General features: G+C 41.7%; 2 protein-coding genes across 7 annotated transcripts in view; one reads left to right on the forward strand and one right to left on the reverse strand.

Annotated features, from left to right (window-relative positions):
• CEP70 (centrosomal protein 70) overlaps nt 1-1,722 on the reverse strand; it is an 86,441-nt gene extending 84,719 nt beyond the window's left edge. For all 3 annotated transcript variants that reach the window (XM_047874734.1, XM_047874731.1, XM_047874732.1), the window contains exon 1: nt 1,586-1,722. The gene's annotated coding sequence lies outside the window, so the exon portion shown is untranslated. The remainder of the gene's footprint in view (nt 1-1,585) is intronic.
• Nucleotides 1,589-17,088, forward strand: FAIM (Fas apoptotic inhibitory molecule). 4 transcript variants are annotated; one of them, XM_047874737.1, is made up of 5 exons: nt 1,589-1,722; nt 7,644-7,776; nt 8,308-8,536; nt 13,548-13,597; nt 16,638-17,088. In XM_047874737.1, exons 2-5 carry the CDS (start codon nt 7,666-7,668, stop codon nt 16,785-16,787), a joined length of 540 nt encoding a protein of 179 aa, XP_047730693.1. In that variant the 5' UTR covers nt 1,589-1,722; nt 7,644-7,665; the 3' UTR covers nt 16,788-17,088. The 4 variants fall into 4 exon arrangements, with proteins under 4 accessions (XP_047730693.1, XP_047730694.1, XP_047730696.1 ...); XM_047874738.1 differs by lacking the exon at nt 1,589-1,722 and adding an exon at nt 1,879-2,030; XM_047874740.1 differs by lacking the exon at nt 1,589-1,722 and adding an exon at nt 2,089-2,172.
• The last annotated feature ends 3,698 nt before the right edge of the window (nt 17,089-20,786 follow it).

The raw sequence follows: 20,786 nt of genomic DNA on the forward strand, positions 1-20,786 counted from the left end.
AAGTCAGAAGCATGGGGTACCTGGTTGGCTCAGTCAGTAGGACATGTGACTCTTGATCTTGTGGTTGTGAGTTTGAGCCCCATGTTGGGCATAGAGATTAGTTTGGGGCGGGGGGACGTAGAGTCAAAAGCAGAATCAGCTTGAATTAATACATTTATACTCAAGTTCAATACCTTTCACCGTGTTTTCTTCAGACTTTCTTTCCATAACAATCCTGTCTGGTAACAAGTGACTATTGCTACCTCTACTGTCCTGGGCCCCTGGGAATAAGTAGGTGGAAAATGCAGGCCAAACTGATATGTTCCTTAATGCCAGTTATCTGAGAAATTCTACCCAAAGAGAAAAGAGGGGAACAAGCCAGCGGAGGAATCAGACGGCACTGCCTATTCGTGGTGCAGACTTGAGTGTACCTCATGAATGTATTCTGCAGCCCCTGGGCAGAGGAGCTTCGCAGGCCTCTAAGGACAGGCCCAGATTTTTCTTCAAGCACAATCAACACTTTTCTATTAACAGGCCCTGTTAACACGAACTTCTTGCATCCCACAGGCCTCATTCCACATGCCGGCCCTGCAACTGCTGAAGTGCTTTGGGTCTGTCTGTAATACAAGCACTGGACTATTGTGAAAATTGACAGACGACAATATATAAGGACATAGCAAGCATTCAACAAATTATACCTTTCTGATCTTGTAGAGGATATCCAGATTTCTAAAGTTTTACCAGAAAATACGATCCTTCATTAAACAGTATCACTGAGCTGCTTCCCAACCAAGGTTTCCTGGTCCTAGCCCAACAACTCACTAAGGACTAAGAAAAAGTAATTAGGGAGGTGCCTTAGTTAGCCCTGTCCCATCCCTGAAAATTTCCACTCTGGGCCTTTTATCTGCCGCCCCTAACTCATTCTTTCAACATTTATTGAAAACTTTCTGTTCCAGACACTGATTTAGAAGAAAATTACAAATATGAAGAGACTTTGTCTTAGAAGAGTTTTCAATACAAGGTAGCAAACAAGAGATCAGTGCTCACTAAGCAGAATCCTTGTAACATAATTTGCTTAAGAATTCAATCATTATGACTTTGCAGACTGATTAATCTATTAATACATTGTTTCCTATTGTCTCTCAACTTCCCTTTCACTCACGCACTTGCTCAGCATCTTGCACTCTGCTGATGTGGGAGATGCAAGAGTGAGAGCCAAGCACCCATTGCCCCTGCCTTTAAGGACCTCAGTCTACTATTAAATTACACATTAAGCAACAATTACACAAGTAATTACACACCCTGGCAGGGACTAAGGAGAATTCCAAGTGCTGCAAGTCTTCAGGGCCAAGTCAGTTTTCCTTAAGAAATGATACCTGAAGAGCAAGCTCAACAAGAAAGTGGAGGATAACTAAGGGAAAAAGCAGGGAGGAGTGCCCAGCAGAGGGAAGAGCATCCGCAGAAGCCCGCAGGGGCGGGGAGAAAGAGCTTGCATCATCTGAGAATCTACACGGGGCCTCATGCCCGCTTAAAGAGTTTGGGTCCTTATGGAAGCGGCCAGAGCCATAAACAGATTTCAAAGAACGAAGGCCATAATCAGATTTACCTGCCCGGTGGCTTCAGAGAAGACACAGGTTCTGTTTTGGCCACCAGGTTATCCCGGGCGTCCAGCCTCGCGCTGGCTATCAGCGGGGCTTACCAACCTCGGCTGGCGGGACGACTGGACGCGGTGCGGGACTTAAGGTCTGGAGCGGGGAAGGGCGGGGAGGGGTGCCCGTGCAGAGAGCGCTAAGACGTCCCCTGAGGCAGCGGGCGGGGCTGGGTCTGCGGTGCGCGGGGGCGGGTGGCGGCCTGCGCTGGGCACCTCCGGGGACCTGAAGCGCCAGAGAGTCGGCGCGCACCGGACTGGCGGCTGCCGAGCTTTCAGGTTACGCGGAGGAGGCGCCCGGTTCTCGGCGAAGGGAACAAGCCTACGCGGCCTAAGTGGCAGAGCCCGAACCCGCGCGTTGCGGGTCCACGACGCAGAGCCTCCCGCGGTCCACGGCGGCCAGGTGAGCCCCGCGGCGCAGGTGAGACGGCCCCCAGAAGCCTCTGCGCTGGAGCGCGGCGGCGGCGGCGGCGGCCATCTCGAGGCGGCGGCGGCGGGCGCTGCTAGCGGTGGGCGGTGTTTACGCGGACCGTGAGACGCCGCGGGTGAGGCCTCAGGCGGTGCTGGGGTGTTCCGGGCGTGTCGCGTCTGCAGGGCCGAGGGCAGAGGCGGGACCGAGCGGCAGGCCGCGGGTCTCCCCTGCCCGGCCAGGCCCTGCGACCTTAGGATAACACACTTCCTGCCGCTTTTTCCATGGACGCACAAGCAGACCGTATTTGTGCAGACCCTAGATCGTGAGGTGCCGTAACGTGGCTTCTTGGCCAAAGGATGCGTTACGGGCAGCTACCCGTGGCTTCGCGTATTTTCCTGCGTCCTTTGTATTGGCCACACTGGACTGCGTTCGTGTGCGCCAGGCTGACCGCCGCATCCATCCCCGGGGCCTGGCCCGGGCCGTACGTGCAGTTTGTTGAGTGACCGGACTGTGATTTACTTCGTGGATGCCGCGCCGCGCCCCGCTCCCCAGCTGTCGGTGAACTTGCAGGTGGTTTTCAGTTTGTAGCTATTACAGAAAGCAGTTCGTTGAGCCCCCTGGTTCACGAAGCTTCCTGACTTTTCTGGAGGTCCCAGGGCTTCACAAGGTTCTGGGCGTACAGTGTCAACACCTACTTGTTGAAAAGTGACCTCCCTTGTGGCTGGCCTTACCTAGAGCTTTTGCTGAAAAGGGAACTAAGAATGTGTTAGTAATTTAAAACTGACTTGGGTTTAGCTTGGACATACTATTACAGTACCCAGTACACTTAAAACCCAATTTAAGGCAAAATTCAATCTGGGTTTAGATGAACAGTGGAAACGTCTTAATGTTTGAAGCATATTCTGAAACATGACTGTTGGATCGCTAGGGAAGACACTTTAAAAGATACGCTGATGTCTAGATACTTAAGTTTTCTTTGAAGACATGTAAAAAGTGTTGAGTGAGTGACATCATCTTCATCAGTGAAAAAAATGGAATTTGTTTTTCCATCCTTTTCATTTACATTTTTAAAAAAAAATTTTTTTTTCAACGTTTATTTATTTTTGGGACAGAGAGAGACAGAGCATGGACGGGGGAGGGGCAGAGAGAGAGGGAGACACAGAATCGGAAACAGGCTCCAGGCTCTGAGCCATCAGCCCAGAGCCCGACGCGAGGCTCGAACTCACGGACCGCGAGATCGTGACCTGGCTGAAGTCGGACGCTTAACCGACTGCGCCACCCAGGCGCCCCTCATTTACATTTTTAAAGTTTTGTTATTAAATAGAGGGAATTTTCTTTGTAATGATCATTTTCCAGTGTGGTCACATGATCCTGAAAATTAAGTGTATGTATAAGAGTTTATTTTTTAAAACTTAAAAAAATTTTTTTTTTTTTTTTTTTTTTTTTTTTTTTGAGAGAGAGAGACAGAACGGCGGAGGGGCAGAGACAGAGGGAGGCACAGAATCTGAAGCAGGCTCCAGGCTCTGAGCTGTCAGCACAGAGCTGGATGTAGGGCTTGAACTTACAAACTGTGAGATCACGACCTGAGCCGAAGTCAGACACTTAACAGACTGAGTCAATCAGGTGCCCCATTCTCTCAGGTTTTAAAGCCAAATCTCGGGGCGCCTGGGTGGCTCAGTCGGTTAAGCGGCAGACTTCGGCTCAGGTCATGATCTCGCGGTCCATGAGTTCGGGCCCCGCGTCGGGCCCTGTGCTGACAGCTCAGAGCCTGGAGCCTGTTTCAGATTCTGTGTCTCCCTCTCTCTGACCCTCCCCTGTTCATGCTCTGTCTCTTCCTGTCTCAAAAATAAATTAAAACGTTAAAAAAAAAAAAAAGATAAAGCCAAGTCTCTTCTCTCTCCTTACCCACTTAGCAGGCCAGTATCCTTTCTCTGTGGGCCCATTCTGTCCTTCACTGCTTCCCTTTTCAAGGACACTCCTATGGTTCTGTTGTAGTCATCTTTTGGTCTCTCTAGAGCCCCTCACTCTGAGCTTAGTGTCCAGCTGAGTGCCTGGCACATAAGTGACTGATAACTATCAGCAAGGTGAATGAATTTAGAATATGACATGTGTTTAAGTCCAGTTTGTAACTTAGAGATGTGTGACAGATATTTATCATTATTCAAATGAGTAATGGAGATATTGGGAACAAGGACAGTTGTGATCATCTTTCAGTTATAGATATAATCACATTTCAAGAAACACTACCAGAAGGGCACCTAGGTCTTTTTTTTTTTTTTTTTTTAACAATTTAGTTGAAGTATAATTCACATACCATACAATTCACCCATTTAAAGTATACAGTGTCTTTTTGTATATTACACTATTAATTTTTTTAAGTAGTGGCAAAATACATATGACATAAAATTTGCCATTTTAGCCATCTTTTTCTTTTAAATGTTTATTTTTGAGAGAGTGAGAGAGTAGGGTAGGGGCAGAGAGAAAGGGGGACAGACGATCTGAAGCGGGCTCTGTACTGACAGCAGAGAGCCTGATTCGGGGCTCTTGAACCATGAGATCGTGACCTGAGCTGGAGTTGGATGCTTAACCAACAGCCACCCAGGTGCCCCAGCCATTTTAACCATCCTTAAGGGTACAATTCAGTGGCATTAAGCACATTCACAATTTGGTGCAACCATCACAATTTCCAAAACTTTTTAGCACCTTAGATAGATGCTCCATACATAAATAAATGAATGTATAAATAAATGTTGATAGTTTAGGGGAAAATTTCAAAAAATAAATGTGATTTTGATTTTTCACTTCCCTTCTAATTTGTTGTGTTTTATACTTCTATATGAAAAGTTATTGTAATTAAGATAGTACTATGCCTTTATGTTAGTGTGATAATATTAAAGTCCCTTGTCATGGAAAAACTGGGCAATTCTTTCAAGTTTGAATGCTGAATTACTGAGCTTTATAAGGTCTTTAAAAGTTATAAAGCAAAATTTGAATGATATCCCTAAGCCCACTCTGATGTGCAAAGGATGGCTTATCCAAGTTTATATTCTGTTTGGCTTCCTCTATTGCTATGTATTCTCTTTGCTTTTATAGGTGCAGGATACCCTCCACTTTCATAGGAGATATCTTAGGGCTTCTAGAAACACTAGAAAATTTCACAAATTGTTAAGGTGCTACCAAAAAAAAAAAAAAAAAAAAAGATTTATTCTAGCTACAAAGTGTTTTGAAGTTTTATCTAATTTTTATTCTAAAATTTGTATGTTTTCTTTGCCTGTTGGAGTGCTTTTATCAGTACTAATTTCTTCTTTGACATCCTTTTAAAAACAATTTGTGGCTTCTAACTGTTTCCAGCTAAAGAAGTTGGGCAATCTCCCATTTTTAACAAGGAGGGAGCACCCTTGGGCAACTATAAGGAAAAGGCTAGGCCAGAGTAGATTTTGGAAGCAAAAAATAGTTGAGCCTATTTTTCAGTAGGTTTGGCAGGGGTACAGGCTGTTAATCTCAAATCTCCAAATGTGGAGGGTTTCCTATGCATGTGTGAATATGTGTGCTTTTGATTTTAGTAAAATTTAATTAGTATTATAGCCCAGTTAATTCTGTGGTATTTGCATTGGAGTACTGGGCTCTAATTCTGGCTCAGGCCATACTAGTGACCTGAGCAAACCACATAACTTTTGTGGATTCATTATTGGCACTAGTAAATTAAGTGGGGTCGAGTAAGTGGATAAATTAAGTTTGCTGTTGGGAAACAGCACTAGCATATCCTTGGCTGCTACCTGCAAACTTGTCATTTCTTTGAAGTTCTCTAAAAAATTTTTAAAAAATTTATTATATTTTTTATTAAGTAAGCTCTATACCCAATGTGAGGCTTGAACTTATGACCCCGAGATCAAGAGTTGCATGGTCTACTGGCTGAGCTAACCATGTGCCCCCCCCCCAAAATTTTTAAGTTATATATTCCGACATAATGTATATTCTAAAATTTAATGTTATGATTGCATTTAAATTTGTTACTACCCTGTAACATTGATGCTTCCTGAGATGCATTCTGTGTATCCTGGAGTTTTATGTATTCCCTGACCTACACCTCACACCCTTGGGGCTTCTTATACCTTGATTTGAGGAGCACAGAACCCAGAGGACCTCTAGGTCTCTTGCAGCTCTGATGTGGTATAATATTTGGAATAAACTAGAGTTTATTCTCTAGTTTTAGGAAATTATACATTTATAACAGGGAAAAATATGATTGGCCAATGTGCATGACTTAATTTCTTTTCCTGAAATTGGAGGTTGCAATTCTATTGTATGTAAAAGCTGGTTTCATCAGAAACTGCATGCAATTTAAGAAATGGATTGCAAACTTAGAAAAAACCCTTTGCAGATGTTATCTTTGTTGCTCTCAATCTTTCTTTGCTGCAATTCTGCTTTTTTCTTTCCTGGCTGCTAATTGGATTAAAGGCTATTTTGCCAACCATGGCATCTGGAGATGACAGTCCTATCTTTGAAGATGACGAAAGGTAAATGTCTTGCATGGCAGTAAAACTAGGTTTTGAAATTTTCAAGATTGTTTTAATCACTCAAGAGTTATTTATCCAGGCTACTTTTGTTAAGCACACATTTTGTAAAGTTGCAGAATGCTTGGTTTTGCTTTTCTGTGATTTAGAGCAAGGGTAGTAAACACTTGGCATGTAGGTGGCTGCCACCAACATGGCACGTCTTTTCCCGTAGGGCCTGATACAAGGTCTCCAAACCCATCTTAGCACAGAGTTCCTGGCAGTCACTTCAAAATGACAAAAAATCCATTTACCATTTCTGATTTAGAGCACACAAAAGACATTAGAGTGAATAAGGAGTAAGATGTAGTTAAAAGAACAGGCTCAAAAATATTTTATGTGTGTCTTATATAACATGTCATTCACACAGGACTCATATAGGATGAATGTTATATATTTTATATTAACATATTAATATCAAACATATGTATTTAATTTGTGCCAGAAACTTATGACAAAACAGAATCCTTTATTTTTTAAATAAGATTACAATAATAAGGACAAGAATTACCATTTTCCATTTTTTTCTCTCTTATTATAGGACATTTCTTCTATGACTTTTATTTTTCTTAGTATAATGAATTAGAACCCTTTTTGTTAAAATGAATCCTAATTGGTTTAAGTATGAAATGTTTGGAGAGTTTTTGTTTTGGAGTGAATGGATCTGAGGAAGAAAAACCAGAATTAAATACTGTGCTTTCTAAATGGGGGTGCAGGGGAGAAGTAGGGACTTTTTACTGACCTTTCCAAGCATTATTCTGTAGCCAAGCTTAGAATACTATCCTGGATAAACTGATCGGCTCTTAATCCTATTAATATTAAGGTGACTTTGTTTGGAATTATCCGACTACATACCCATATATAGTAGTTTCATCTTAAAGGAAGAGTGCACAAGAGGGAGAAGATAGTTATATGTACTGTGAGTAGAATTTCTCAGTTACTATCCCTTTAATATTTTCTAATTTTATGGGTTAAAAAATCTGATATTTTTACCTGGAAAGATAAATTACTGTTTTTGGTCTATTATAATTGCTTCATTTTATTCCCTTAGCCCTCCTTATAGCCTGGAAAAAATGACGGATCTCGTAGCCGTTTGGGATGTTGCTTTAAGTGATGGAGTCCATAAGATTGAATTTGAACATGGGACCACATCAGGCAAACGAGTGGTATATGTAGATGGGAAGGTAGGGAAAAAATGCTTGATTTTGTTAATATAGATTCTTCATGTATGAATTCAGGGGTTTTGTCTTAACAGTGGTTATCTTTATATTTTGGCCTGTATCATTTTGCTGGACAAAGCAAACTATTTATAGTTACAGAATCCATAGACTATATAACATTTAAACTTCAAGTGCTTTTATTTTGTAAAATATTTGGATGGTGAAAGAATAAAATTATACCTAAATAGCACTGCTATTTACTCACTTTAATTATACCATTTCTTGGGGCGCCTGGCTCAGTCAGTTATGCATATGACTCAATTTTGGCTCAGGTCATGATCTCATGGTTTGTGAGTTCAAGCCCCTCATCAGGCTCCTTGCTGACAGCACAGAGCCTGCTTGGGATTCTCTCCTTCTCTCTCTACCCCTTCCCCACAATCACTTGCTCTCTCCCTCAAAATAAATAAACTTAAAATTTTTTAAATTATAGCATTTCTATAAATATTAAATTTTCTTCCATTTGTGTGTTTTAAACTTTTATATTTTATTGCTTAGGAAGAGATAAGAAAAGAATGGATGTTCAAATTAGTGGGCAAAGAAACCTTCTGCGTTGGAGCTGCAAAGACAAAAGCAACGATAAATATAGATGCTATCAGTGGATTTGCATATGAATATACTCTGGAAATTAATGGGAAGAGTCTCAAGAAGTATATGGAGAACAGGTCAAAAACCACCAATACTTGGGTATTACATTTGGATGGTGAGGACTTTAGAGTCGTTTTGGGTGAGTGCTGTTTCTGCAGAATTCATTGGCTTTTTATGATGGTTGTTAATTAGTCCCTCTTGTGAGAGCTTTGAATAGACAGAGTGTAAGGGTAGGTATATTTTTCTTTTTTTTTTTTAATGTTTGTTTATTTTCAAGAGAGAGAGAGAGAGAGTGGGTACACTAGTTGGGGGAAGGGGCAGGAGAGGGAAACACAGAATTGGAAGCAGGCTCCAGGCTCAGAGCTGTCAATACAGAGGCCAATGTGGGGCTTGAACTCATGAACCATGAGATCATGACTCAAACCAAAGTCAGACCCTCAACTGACTGAGCCACCCAGACACCCCAGCGTAGGTGTATTTTTGATGTGTCTTGTGTGAATGAAGTATTCATTTAATTGATATGTGAGAACCAGATTTTATAGTGACAGTTTTGAGGATGATAAACAGGTTAAAAAAAAAGAGAAATATTGATGTAGACATTTGCTATTTATTATTGATATTTCTATTATTTAATATTATTATATTTCTCTTTAAAAGGATGTGTAAAGACAGTTGGAGGGGCACCTGGGTGGCTCAGTTGGTTAAGCGTCCAGCTTCAGCTCAGGTCATGATCTCATGGTTCATGAGTTTAAGCCCCACGTCAGGCTCTCTGCTGATAGGTTGGAGCCTGGAGCCTGCTTCCAATTCTGTCTCTCTCTCTCTCTCTCAAAAATAAATAAACATTAAAAAAAAAAAAAAAGACCGTTGGAAATCTAAGATTGATTAGTAACCAGGGACTTTTTCTCTAGGTAGCAATAGGTTTAGTACTGCAACAGATCAAAATTGTCAAAGTCCAGATAAAGTAGATTAAAAAATAAAACGTAGTAAGCCATTGATCTTTAAACTAAGTTTTTTTGTTACGGATTGCCATCTGTGTTGTTTCTACCAGGCCTACAAAACTTAAGAGACAAATATTTACCAGTTACTATCTTTTCTCTCTTCTGGTACTCCAAGTATTTCCTGCTTCTCAAATCATTAAGACCATTTGGATCATCTCATTAATTCATTGATTCACTTATTTAGATGATATCGAGTACCTACGAAATACCAGTTAGCATATCAGTCACTGAGGATACATAGATGAAGAGATGTTGTCCATACCTGTAAAGATTTTGCAGTCTAGTCAAATGCTAGAAAATACCTTTTTATTTTTTTTAAGTTTATTTATTTACTTTTGAGTGAGGGGGAAGGGGCAGCGAGAGAGGGAGACAGAATCCCAAGCAGGCTCTGAGTTGTTAGGGAAAAGCCCATGGGAGGCTTGAATTCATGAATGGTGAGGTCATGACCTGAGCCAGAATCAAGAGTCAGGTGCCTAACCGACTGAACCACCCAGGCACCCCTACAAAGACCGTTTTATAAAAATTTTTTTAAGAATGAAAAATGTTGCTGGGGCGCCTGGGTGGCTCAGTCGGTTAAGCGTCCGACTTCGGCTCAGGTCATGATCTCATGGCTCGGGCTCTGTGCTGACAGCTCAGAGCCTGGAGCCTGCTTTGGTTTCTGTGTCTCCCTCTCTCTCTGCCCCTCCTCCCGCTCATGCTGTGTGTGTGTGTCTCTCTCTCTCAAAAATAAATATTCAAAAAAATTAAAAAAAAAATAGAATGAAAAATGTTGGGGCTCCTGACTGGCTCAGGATTTTGAGTATGATCTCAGGGTTGTGAGTTTGAACCCCATGTTGGTATAGAGACTACTTAAAAATAAAGTCTTAAAAAAGAATGAAAAATGTTTGGAGCACTGGCTGGAAGTACATGGATTTTGTGGATTGCATTTCTGTGATGTTTCTCTGTTTCTTTTTCCTTTTTTAAAAAGTATATATATTTTTTAATGTTTTATTTTTAAGTAATCTCTGTTACCCAGTGTGGGGCTCAAACTTACAACCCTGAGATCAAGAGTCGCATGCTCTACCAACTGGGCCAGCCAGGCACCTGCATTTCTCTAATATTTCCTATACATTGGTAGTTGACTGAAGAATTGGTCAGATTTAGCTTTGAATTTTTTTTTCTGGCAACACTACTTTATAATTTCGTTATATCAAGAGGCACATGTTGTTTCGTTATATCAAGAGGCACATGTTTTTTTTTTATGTCGCCAACCTTTAATACCTAATGTTTGTGTCCATTAATTCATTAGCAGTTGCCAAATGGTGATATTCTGGAATATTTCTAAAATAAGAAACTTCCTGTCATCTGTCTGGTTGCACAGAGTTACAATTTGTATAACAAATGCAGAATAACACTTGTTTTGCCTTTGCCAGTTTTCAAAATACTGAATTGGAACATGTTCTCCTCTAAAGGTGATTGTTTACGGTTTTTTGGTCGTTATTAACTCATAGATTTAAACAATTTGGTGTGTGTCACAACATATTGAAGTTATTATCCTTATTGACCCTCACATTGTCCCAGTTTTGGCCAATGGTGTATTGTTTAGATTTACTCCTGAATCCTTTTGACACATCCTTGGTAGACATTGAAAGCTTCCTTGCAATCTGGTATGACAAGATGTCTTAGGCTCATTTGAACATTTTCTACTCAGACATGAAATCACCCATTTTTCCAAAATGACCTGGTTTCTAGTAGAGGCAAATGGTATTTCAGGAGCATAATCTGGGCATACGATAAAGATGCTCATTATTTTTAGGAAAGCTGCAGGCAGGCAGAGGGAAGAGGCTCCAAGATGCACATGCTCCAGGACCTCCTATGACTCACTGAATCCACTTCTGAGCAGCAATGACTGAATACTTTATCAGATAGATATGTTCTTTTTTTTAACATACATACTTGAATAGGTGCTATACTTATTCAGAAATCATAATGATGGGAAAAGATATATGCAGAAATTTCTTTCCACCCCTATTCCCATCCACCCTGTTTCCTCAATAAAGATAAGCTTTTTTTTTTTTTTTTAATAATGAGCCCTTCCAGTGTTTCATTATTCAGAGTCAAGCAAATACAAATATTTTACTACTGCCTTATTTCATAAAAGCCTCTTGTTTTATTGACTTATTTGTATATTCGGAGGATCCTCTTCTACCAGCACATAAAGAACTTTCTCATACTTTTTTTTATAGCTGCGGAGTAATTCTCAGTAGTCAGTAAAATAGTTTATTTAACTCATCCCTGACAGATGGGCGTTTGGGCTATTTCTAACCTGCTGCTGTTAGAAGCAGTGTTGGATGAATAGCTTTGTTCACCTGCCTCTTGGAATTTGGTTCACATATCCCTTTAGCATAAAATCCCAGAAGTGGGAAAGTAGGGTCGCTGGGTCCAACATCACTGCCCTTGTTGTTTGAGGAGATGGTGCCCGGTTGTCCCTCCTGGTGCTTCTACTGGTTTGTGCTCCCAAGTACCCATTTCCCCACAGGTTCTCCAGCTGAGCATGGTGTCAGGATTTTGTTATTTTTTTGATATTCTGCTGCATGAAACGTGGTGTTTCAGTGTTGTTCATATTTGCCTTTTTCAAAATTAAGTGAAGTTGAGCATCTTTTCATGTTTGAGGTCCTTTTGTATTTCTTTTCTGATAATGTATCTTCGTGTCCTTTGACCCATTTTCTTTGGGGCTCTTGGTCTTTTTCTCAAGATAGACTTTTGTCTGTGCTGTGAGCTTCACTTCATTTTTCCCAGTTTGTCATCTATTGTATGAGTTTGCTTATGTGTGTACATGGTTTTTTAAACCATGCAGAAATATTCTTTTATGTAGTCAGATTTATCCTATTTTTCTTTTATGGTTTCTGGATTAGCAGGTTTCTTCAGAGGTACATTAATAATAGCTTTAGAAGGAATCTGCGTGCAAGCACATGTCCAGCAAGCACACTAAATAAAATTCCAGTTTTCACCACCGCCATGCTTATTTTAGCACTGTGCGCTCTGATCAGCTGTTGGGACAAGCTCGGTTTCCCTGCAGCTGCGGCTGGTGATGCCTCCTGCTCAGGAGGCCACTAGGGCAACATCTGCCCACATCTTTTGGGCCCCTCTGCCTCTGTCTCCCTTTAGCCCAGCTCAAAGGCCTCCCTCCACTCTCTGAGGCTCCCATCTCAAGGTGTGGGGAGAAAAGGATCCCTGGTAGACTGTGTTCCTGGAGTAGATGGCCTGTCACAATTAAGCCCCTGACTGGCACCTCAGCCTTGACCCCCAGGCAAGTTTTTGCCTCCTGGGCATCCCGCGCACACGGGTCACGATTCTTTCTAGCCTTCGCCATAACACCTACAGCTCGTCTTCTGGCTGCTTAATGACTGCAGTCTTCTCTCCTGCCACCTGCCAGCACACTAATATTTACAAGCAGGCCTGGGGATCCTCTCCCAAAACGCACATATATTGTGCACACGTGCACACATATACATGCCTCCCGAAGTGAGCTCTGGCAGCTTAACCAACAGCCAAGCGTATCGTGGCAGCACTTGCCTCCATACCCAGCGCATACCCAGTAGCACCGTACCCAGCACAGCCACCAGGTATACCTGTGTTGTTGGTTTTTTATGATCCAATAATTTTCCCCAAAGTGAAACTACCGCAAAAAATGAATAGAGATTCTTGTGCTATCCAGTAGGAAATTAAAGGCTAAATTTCTAAGCCTGACGTGCTGTCCAGCCTGTGTGAACCTCGTGGCAGCCTTTCTTGGTGGCCTTCCTGTGCCATCATCCAGGTGGCTCAGTGTGACAGGGGAGTCATCTGGTCACGATGACAGTCCATGTGAAAAGCTCCTTCCTCACATTCATTTCTGTGCATCCTCTTAAATACTGAAGTTTGTGCTGCGGTGTTTATTTTGTTTGACAAGGCTTCATCCATTTGTACTGAGACCATGATTTTCTCTTAAAAGAGCGTTTTGTTTCATTTTTGTTTTGTCTGTGAACCGAGAGTAAACGTAGTGTCTTCAAATTTAGGAGAATTTGAAAGCCATGAGTACATTTCAAAATCTAGTATGTCAAACTTTTCTTAAAATAATGAAGAGTTAACTTTGAGTCATAGAGTATAATTTTTTTTAATTTGTTACTTTTACAGAAAAAGACACTATGGACGTATGGTGTAATGGTAAAAGAATGGAGACAGCAGTAAGTTGACCCTCTGATTACTCTTAGCACCATGAGTATAGTTGCCATTGAAATGTTGCTGCATTTCCTAATTGTGGAGATTGATAATTAACCAAGGTCATCTCGGTTAAGAACAAGATGAAGTACCCTTGACTCCAAATTCTGAAGACCTTTCCCAGACAGCACCTGGGGACAGGAAGGGTATGGAAACACCTTATGTTGCGAGCTGGCATCAGCTCTCACCAGCTGGCACCTTTCCTCGCCTGGACCAGACTCTGTCCTAAAAAGCATCCACACATCAAAAACTGCCCCCCCCACAAAGTTTGGCCTCCTCCTGTGTTTTTCCAAGTTCAGGTGGGGCTCTATACCTCCACTTCTCAAATCTGCATGCATAGGAATCACCTGGGATCTTGTTAAATGCAAACTGTGACACTTCCCTTGGTGCTGCCAATGCTGCTTGTCGGCCCACGGGTCACACTTTGAATAGGAAGGCTTTACATATACCATACTCAAAGCAGATAGTACTTCTCTAAAAGAAAAGTTTTTGAAAAAGAAGTGCTGCACACGGTGTCGGATGACATAAAGGCAGAGAGGAAAGGGCACTGTCGCAAACCCCAGAAGACAAGTGGAATTTGTAGACCAGCAGTGCCAGGAGGGTACACCACTCATTGAGGCCAAGCACGACATCCCCATCACACCCCAGAGTGTTGGGCCCCTGCCGTCAGCTGCTTGCATTGTTATGTGGGATGGATATTGGGATGATTCGGTGAGGATGAAGTAATAGCGGTGTGCACAGCACAGGGAGCAAGTGGAGACAGAGGAGACCAGCATGGAAAGCACAGAGTGTGGGACTGGGAGCTCACGTCCCTGGGTGGACATTCCGGAGGGCTGTGGGGTCTTCTGGCCAGCAGGGGGCGCCATCCCTCGTACCCACCTTTCATGCTAGCTCAGACGTGGCCTTCTGGGCTAGAGATGACAAGACTCTGTTGTTACGTTTTAGCTAGTTGCACATTGTAGTTGCTGCCATTGTCTCCTTGTCTGTTGTCGGGATAGGAAAGTGGGGAGAGATGCTGGGAAGGCAGGAGGTCCGGGATGAATTTATTCAGCAGGCTACCGAAGACCTGCTGGGCCTCGTGGCTGTCTGCTTCTGAGGGAGTGCCCACGCCAGAAATCAGAAGTTACAAAGATAAATGCCTCTCTCTTTCTTACTCCTGGTATGAATTCTTGAAGGGATATTTAACCAGGGCTCACTCAATGATCCCCAGAGCTTGAGCCACTCACTCTCCAAGTTAAATCCACTGTTAGAGACTTCTTTTATTCAGAGAGGCTTGGTGAGCACTTCAGTGTTTCACGGCCCCTTGTGGAATCCATTAACGTAGATCAGGCACCTGCTGTGTACCTAATGCCACACCTGGTGGTTCTTGCTGTTCTTTCTTTCCTACCCTGGAATTCTCTAGATGCTCAATCATCAGTTTTTAATCCCCTTCCCTCCCACCCTCAAGGAATTCTCCAGTGCATATGTAAAGAGAACATTGTTTTGTGGTGTTAAGAATGTGGTCTGTGGTCGTAAATAAGAACTTAACGATAATGTTTATCCACAATGTCTTTGTTCTTCAGTTATTAACAGGGAAGCACAAGTGTTTGGACAATAGCCCTTTACAACCCAGTTGCTTCCTTATTGTAACTACAACCTAATTTGCAGTGTGGTGTTGGCAGCTCTGTGTCTGGGCAGCCTTCCCCAGCACAGTGCACACCTGAGTTAGTTTATTTTCTCCTTTTTCTTTTCATCTCAAAGCCTCATGACCAAGATTATGTATCTGTGAGATTGTGCCCCCGCAAGGTGTCAGTACACCTCCCATAAAGAGCCATTGGCCAGAATCTTCTCAGAGCTCAGAAAAAGCTCTACCCAGTGCATCCCATGCTTTCATTGGTTGGATAATATCAGCTATGGGACCTTGCTCTGTCCACTTTGGCTGCCAGGAAGCTCATAGCCAAGTTTTAAGTCTGCTTGTCATTTCTTTGCTTTCTGGCAAAATTCACATTTATCCTCCAAGCCTCCTGTTCCTTCCTTCTCTGTACTACTTGGCCCCGATCTTTTTACTCTAGATGTTCAGTAGAAATACAATATGAGCCACAGATACGAGTTTCTTGTGTAACTTTTCTAGCAGCCACACTAAAAAGTCTTAAGATGAAATTCATCTTAATAATATATTTGGTTTAAATCAGTATATCCAAAATATTATCATTTAACATGTAATCAACATAAAAAGTTTTTAGAGTTATTTTACATTCTCTGTTTCATTCTCAGTCTTCCAAACTCAGTGTATATTTTACGTTTAAATAGCATGTTGCATTTCAGAGTCCCCACATCTCACGTGCTCAATTGCCACCTGTGGCCGGTGGCTACTGTGTCTGGAAGAACGGGTCTAGACTCGGTAGTGTTTGCTTTTATGTGACCTGTGTGTTTTACAGTAAATCACCTTACATTCTGAGGAATCAGGTTTTCAGAGTGGGTAAGAACATCCCATCCCTTCCTGAAGGGGGCCCTCAGCAACTATTTCACCACTCTGTGCCTCAACCTCCTCACCTCTGCAGTGTGGATAGTAATAATACTTCTAGGACTATAGTAATAGTACTTCTAGTCTATAGACGGGGCTATGCGAGGACACCCTGAAATAATGCATGCGAGCTGTTCTTGATATAGAACAAGTAACTTGGTATAAAGTATGTGTTTGCTATCATGTTTATCATTTTTACTTTTAAAAATAGTTGATACTGTCTACATAGAACATGTTATAGTCACCTAGCCACGCAGTGTAAGGGTTTTTTTTTCCCCCTGAAACATAAGATTCTATAATCTTGAGGGGTACAGGTAAGAAATTTTCGGTTCATAGCAGAGATGTAAAAGCATCTAGCAATACAAGGTTCTAACTTTAATTTTCCAAAGTTTAACATTTAGCTGATAGATACTCCATTATACTACACTGTTAGATGGTGTTAATGCTCTAGATGAAGATAAATGTTTCTGGAACACTAATTCCTCCTTCTTTTGTTGGCCTAGGGTGAGTTTGTAGATGACGGGACTGAAACTCACTTCAGTGTTGGGAACCATGACTGTTACATAAAGGCTGTCAGTAGTGGGAAGCGGAAAGAAGGGATTATCCATAGTCTCATTGTGGATGATAGAGAAATTCCGGAGATTCTTGAATGACTTCATGATGGTGCATTTTAATCTTAAAAAGTAAAGATCAAGACGTTTAAATTACTGTGGTAATTAAATATGTTCAAGATGTACTTTTTAGTACACTTAGTCTCCCAACTGTTTATTTTTTAGTTACTTAAAACTGTAATATTCCAAGGGTCAAAAAAAAAAATTATGTACAATCATAAAAATTGCAATTTATTTTGTAAATAATGTAAAGTGTTTTAAAGCCAAATGGAAAATAAGATATGGACCAAAATCACTAATGTTTTACAAGAGGAACTTTAACTATAATAAACACTATAAAATAAAATGGGTGCTGCTTGATTTGTGTTTCTAAAAATGGATGTCTTTGTATATTTTTAACCTATGCAGATAGATAGTCTCTTTAGTTTAAAGCAGTTGGTACATAATGACATGATTAGTTTAACTGGAGAAAATCAGAAACATTTTCTGTCTGGAAACTTAATGTCAAGTCGTGTCACAGAAGAATTTAATTAAAAATGGGTTTCTGGAAATGTAGTCATTTTGTTTAATCAGCACAGTAGGGACAAATTAACAAGAGAAAGAAAACAAACTTCTTTACACCAGCCTGCCTCACTTGCATCCTCAGGCAGTATTTACTAAAGTCAGAGTTGCTGGGGCACCTGGGTGGCTCATCAGTTGAGTGTCTAACGCTTCACCTCAGATCTTATGATTCATGAGATCGAGCCCCACGTTGGGCTCCACACTGACAGTGCAGAGTCTGCTTGGGATTCTCTCTCTCTTCCTATCTCTGCCCCCCCCCCCCCCCCTGCTTGCATGTGATCCCTCTCTCTCTGTCTCAAATACATAAATATTAAAAAAAAAAAAAAGCTGCATATGGTGTGGGGAGATAGCAACAGCGGGAAGCAGGGCCACCCAAGCACACTCAGAGAGTGCCTCGTCAGGACAGTGAGTGCTTTGAGAATTCATTCAGTACTCTTATGGTCTTTCAAGGCAGGATATGGTTTAATAGTAGGACCCTTCATCACAGTATCTCCTGTCTATTCTCACATGGTAATCCTCTGTGAGAGGAGGGATTGATTCTCCGTTTTCTACACTTGCTCTGTCTGATATGGGAGCCATTAGTCATGTGGCTATTTAAAATTACATACAATTAAAAATTCAAGTCCTTTATTACACTAGCCACATTTCAAGTGCTCAATAGTCACCTGGGGCTAGGGGCAGCCATATTGGACAGTGTAGATGCAGAACATATCCATCATCCTACCATATTCTGTGGGGACAGTACTGGCCTGGATACATTGTCTCAAGTATAGTGAGTTGCTCACTAGTGGCGCTGGCAGGATGTAAACCCAGGTTTTTCCTGACCCTGAAGCCCATCCCTTTGTATCTCCCTGCCACTAACCTATTTCTAAGAGATTTGGGCAGAACAGAGGCACAACCAGGTTCAAGTACCAGGAACAGGAACTAAGGGGAGAACAGAGAGAGGGAAGGTGCTGGCTCCACCAGGTCTGGGGTAGGCAGGCGACATGCTAGGTGGCAGAGCAAACATATTAAAATTAGCCTTTGACTATTTGCTTCCTCTTTTTTTTCAAGTCTTCACAACTGGCGGGTCACTATACTACCTTCACAGAAATGATCCCCTGTTCTCCACCCCCACTTTGCATCACAGCCACTGGAAAACTAGGAGGGGAACTAAGAGAGACTCTTCCAAGGCTTCTTCAACTCACATTTGGGTTTGCTTTCAAGTGTTTGGGTATTTTCTTTTCTCTTAAATAATGGGCTTCTTTTAATGGCCGTATTTTATCTGGTACCAAAACAAATGTTTTATTTATTTATTAGAGAGAGAGGGCACAAGTGAGTGAGGGGCAGAGAGACAGACAGCAGTGGGGGTCATGCACACCCGAAGCAGGGCTCCAACTCACGAACCTTGAGATCATGACTTGAGGCGAAGTGAGATGATTAACCGACTGAGCTGCCCAGGGACCCCCCAAAACAAATGTTTTAGACTTAAGTCCAAAAGCAAAGCAAATGTTGAGGTGCCTGCGTGGCTCAGTCAGTTGAGCGTCCAACTCTTGATTTGGGCTCAGGTCATGATCTCACAGTTCATGGGTTTGAGTCCTGTGTCGGGCTCCGTGCTGACAACGCAGAGCCTTATTTGGGATCCTCTCTCTCTGCCCCTCCTCATTTGCTGTCTCTCTCTCTCTCTCTCTCTCTCTCTCTCAAAATAAATAAACTTAAAAAAAAAAAAAAAAAGCAAAGCAAGTGTTTTTAGGCACCTTGTGTTGAACTCTAATTATTAGAGGTCAAAACCTGTTTTCAGTGTGCGTCATGTCCCACATCAAATACTTGGGCATACAGTTTGATTTAATCTTTGTGGAAATCAAACCTGTGGACAGGGTTTTGCCTTTGACTTGGTGAACCGATGTTCTGTGTTGTTCATTTGAAGCAGCATGGTAATATAACAGTGCAGCCTGGATTTGAAGTTAGGCACAGGTCAGGTTCCTGAGCCTCAGTCTCTTCATCTTAAAGATAAGAGGCTATTTGTTTTGTTGTTTTAGTTGTTGAATGAGGTATTTCAGATGTGCAACATATAGAAAATAATATAACAGACAGTTGTATTATTTAACTGGGTTATACCATTTACCCAGTTTAGTAACTAAAGCATTACATTGCAACTGAATTGCCATGTACCTTCCCAATTCCCAGTCCCCTGCCTTGCCCAGATAATCACTGCCGTAATTTTCTTTTCTTTTTTTTTAATTTTTAATGTTTATTTATTTTTGAGAGAGACAAAGTGTGAGCAGGAGGGGGCAGAGAGAGAGGGAGACACAGAATCTAAAGCAGGCTCCCGGCCCTGAGCGGTTAGCACAGAGCCTGACATGGGGCTCAAACTCACAAACCGTGAGACCTGACCTGAGCTGAAGTCAGATGCTTAGCTGACTGAACCACCAGGCGCCCCTGCCATAATTTTTAATCTCTACACCCAATGTGAGGCTTGAACATACAACCCCGAGATCGAGTCACATGCTCTACTGACTGAGCCAGCCAGGCACTCCTCACTGTTGTAATTTTGATGTTTGTCATTCTCATGCAAGTCTATATTCCTTTCCTATATAAACATATATCCCTAAACAGTATACAATACTATTTAAAATTTTAAATATCCTCTTCATGTATCCTTCCTGCAACATGCTTTTTTTCCCACTCAACATTGTTTTTGAGGTTTATCTAAGTTGACATGTGCAACTCAAGTTTCTTTTCACTCTTGCATTCAACCATACGAATTTAGTCATCCACTCACCTCAGTAGTTTTCAGATGATCAGTAATACCATCAGTGCTCTAATGAACATCTCTGTGTATGTCCCTTGAGGATATGCTTAAGAGTTTCTCTTGGGCCTTGCTATTTAAAGTGTGTCATTGAACTAGCAGCAACGACATCATCTAGGAGCTTGTTAGGAGTTAAGAATCTCCCGTCCTTCCCCAGGCATACTCAGAGTCTGTGTTTTAATAAGCCCCCGTGGTGATTTATATGTACGTCAAAGATTGAGAAGCACTGCCCTTAATACACTCAGAAGTGGGATTGCTAAATCAAAGGTAGGTGTATCTTCAGTATCACTAGATATTTGCCAAATTGTTCTCATAGGTGGTTGTGCCATTATAAATTTTGACCAGAAGTTCTTTTCTTCATATCTTCAACTGGAAGTTGTCAAGATTTTAAAATTTTGCCAATCCAATGTTTTTTTTTTTTAAGTGGTGCCTCATTTTATTTTTATTATTTCTAACGTTTTTATTTATTCACTTAAGAAATCTCTACACCCAACATGGAACTCAAAATCATGACCCTGAGATCAAGAGCCACATGCTCTTCTGACTGAGCCAACCACATGCCCCCCTAAAAATGGTATCTTATTTTCATTTTTCTCTGATTACTAGTGAAGTCGAGTCTCCTACGTGTTTATTGGACACTCAGGTTTTCTTTTCCAAGAATTACCTTTTCATTTCTTTTGCATGTTTTTCTA

Source organism: Prionailurus viverrinus, chromosome C2, assembly GCF_022837055.1.
Source record: "Prionailurus viverrinus isolate Anna chromosome C2, UM_Priviv_1.0, whole genome shotgun sequence".
Classification (NCBI taxonomy): Eukaryota; Metazoa; Chordata; class Mammalia; order Carnivora; family Felidae; genus Prionailurus; species Prionailurus viverrinus.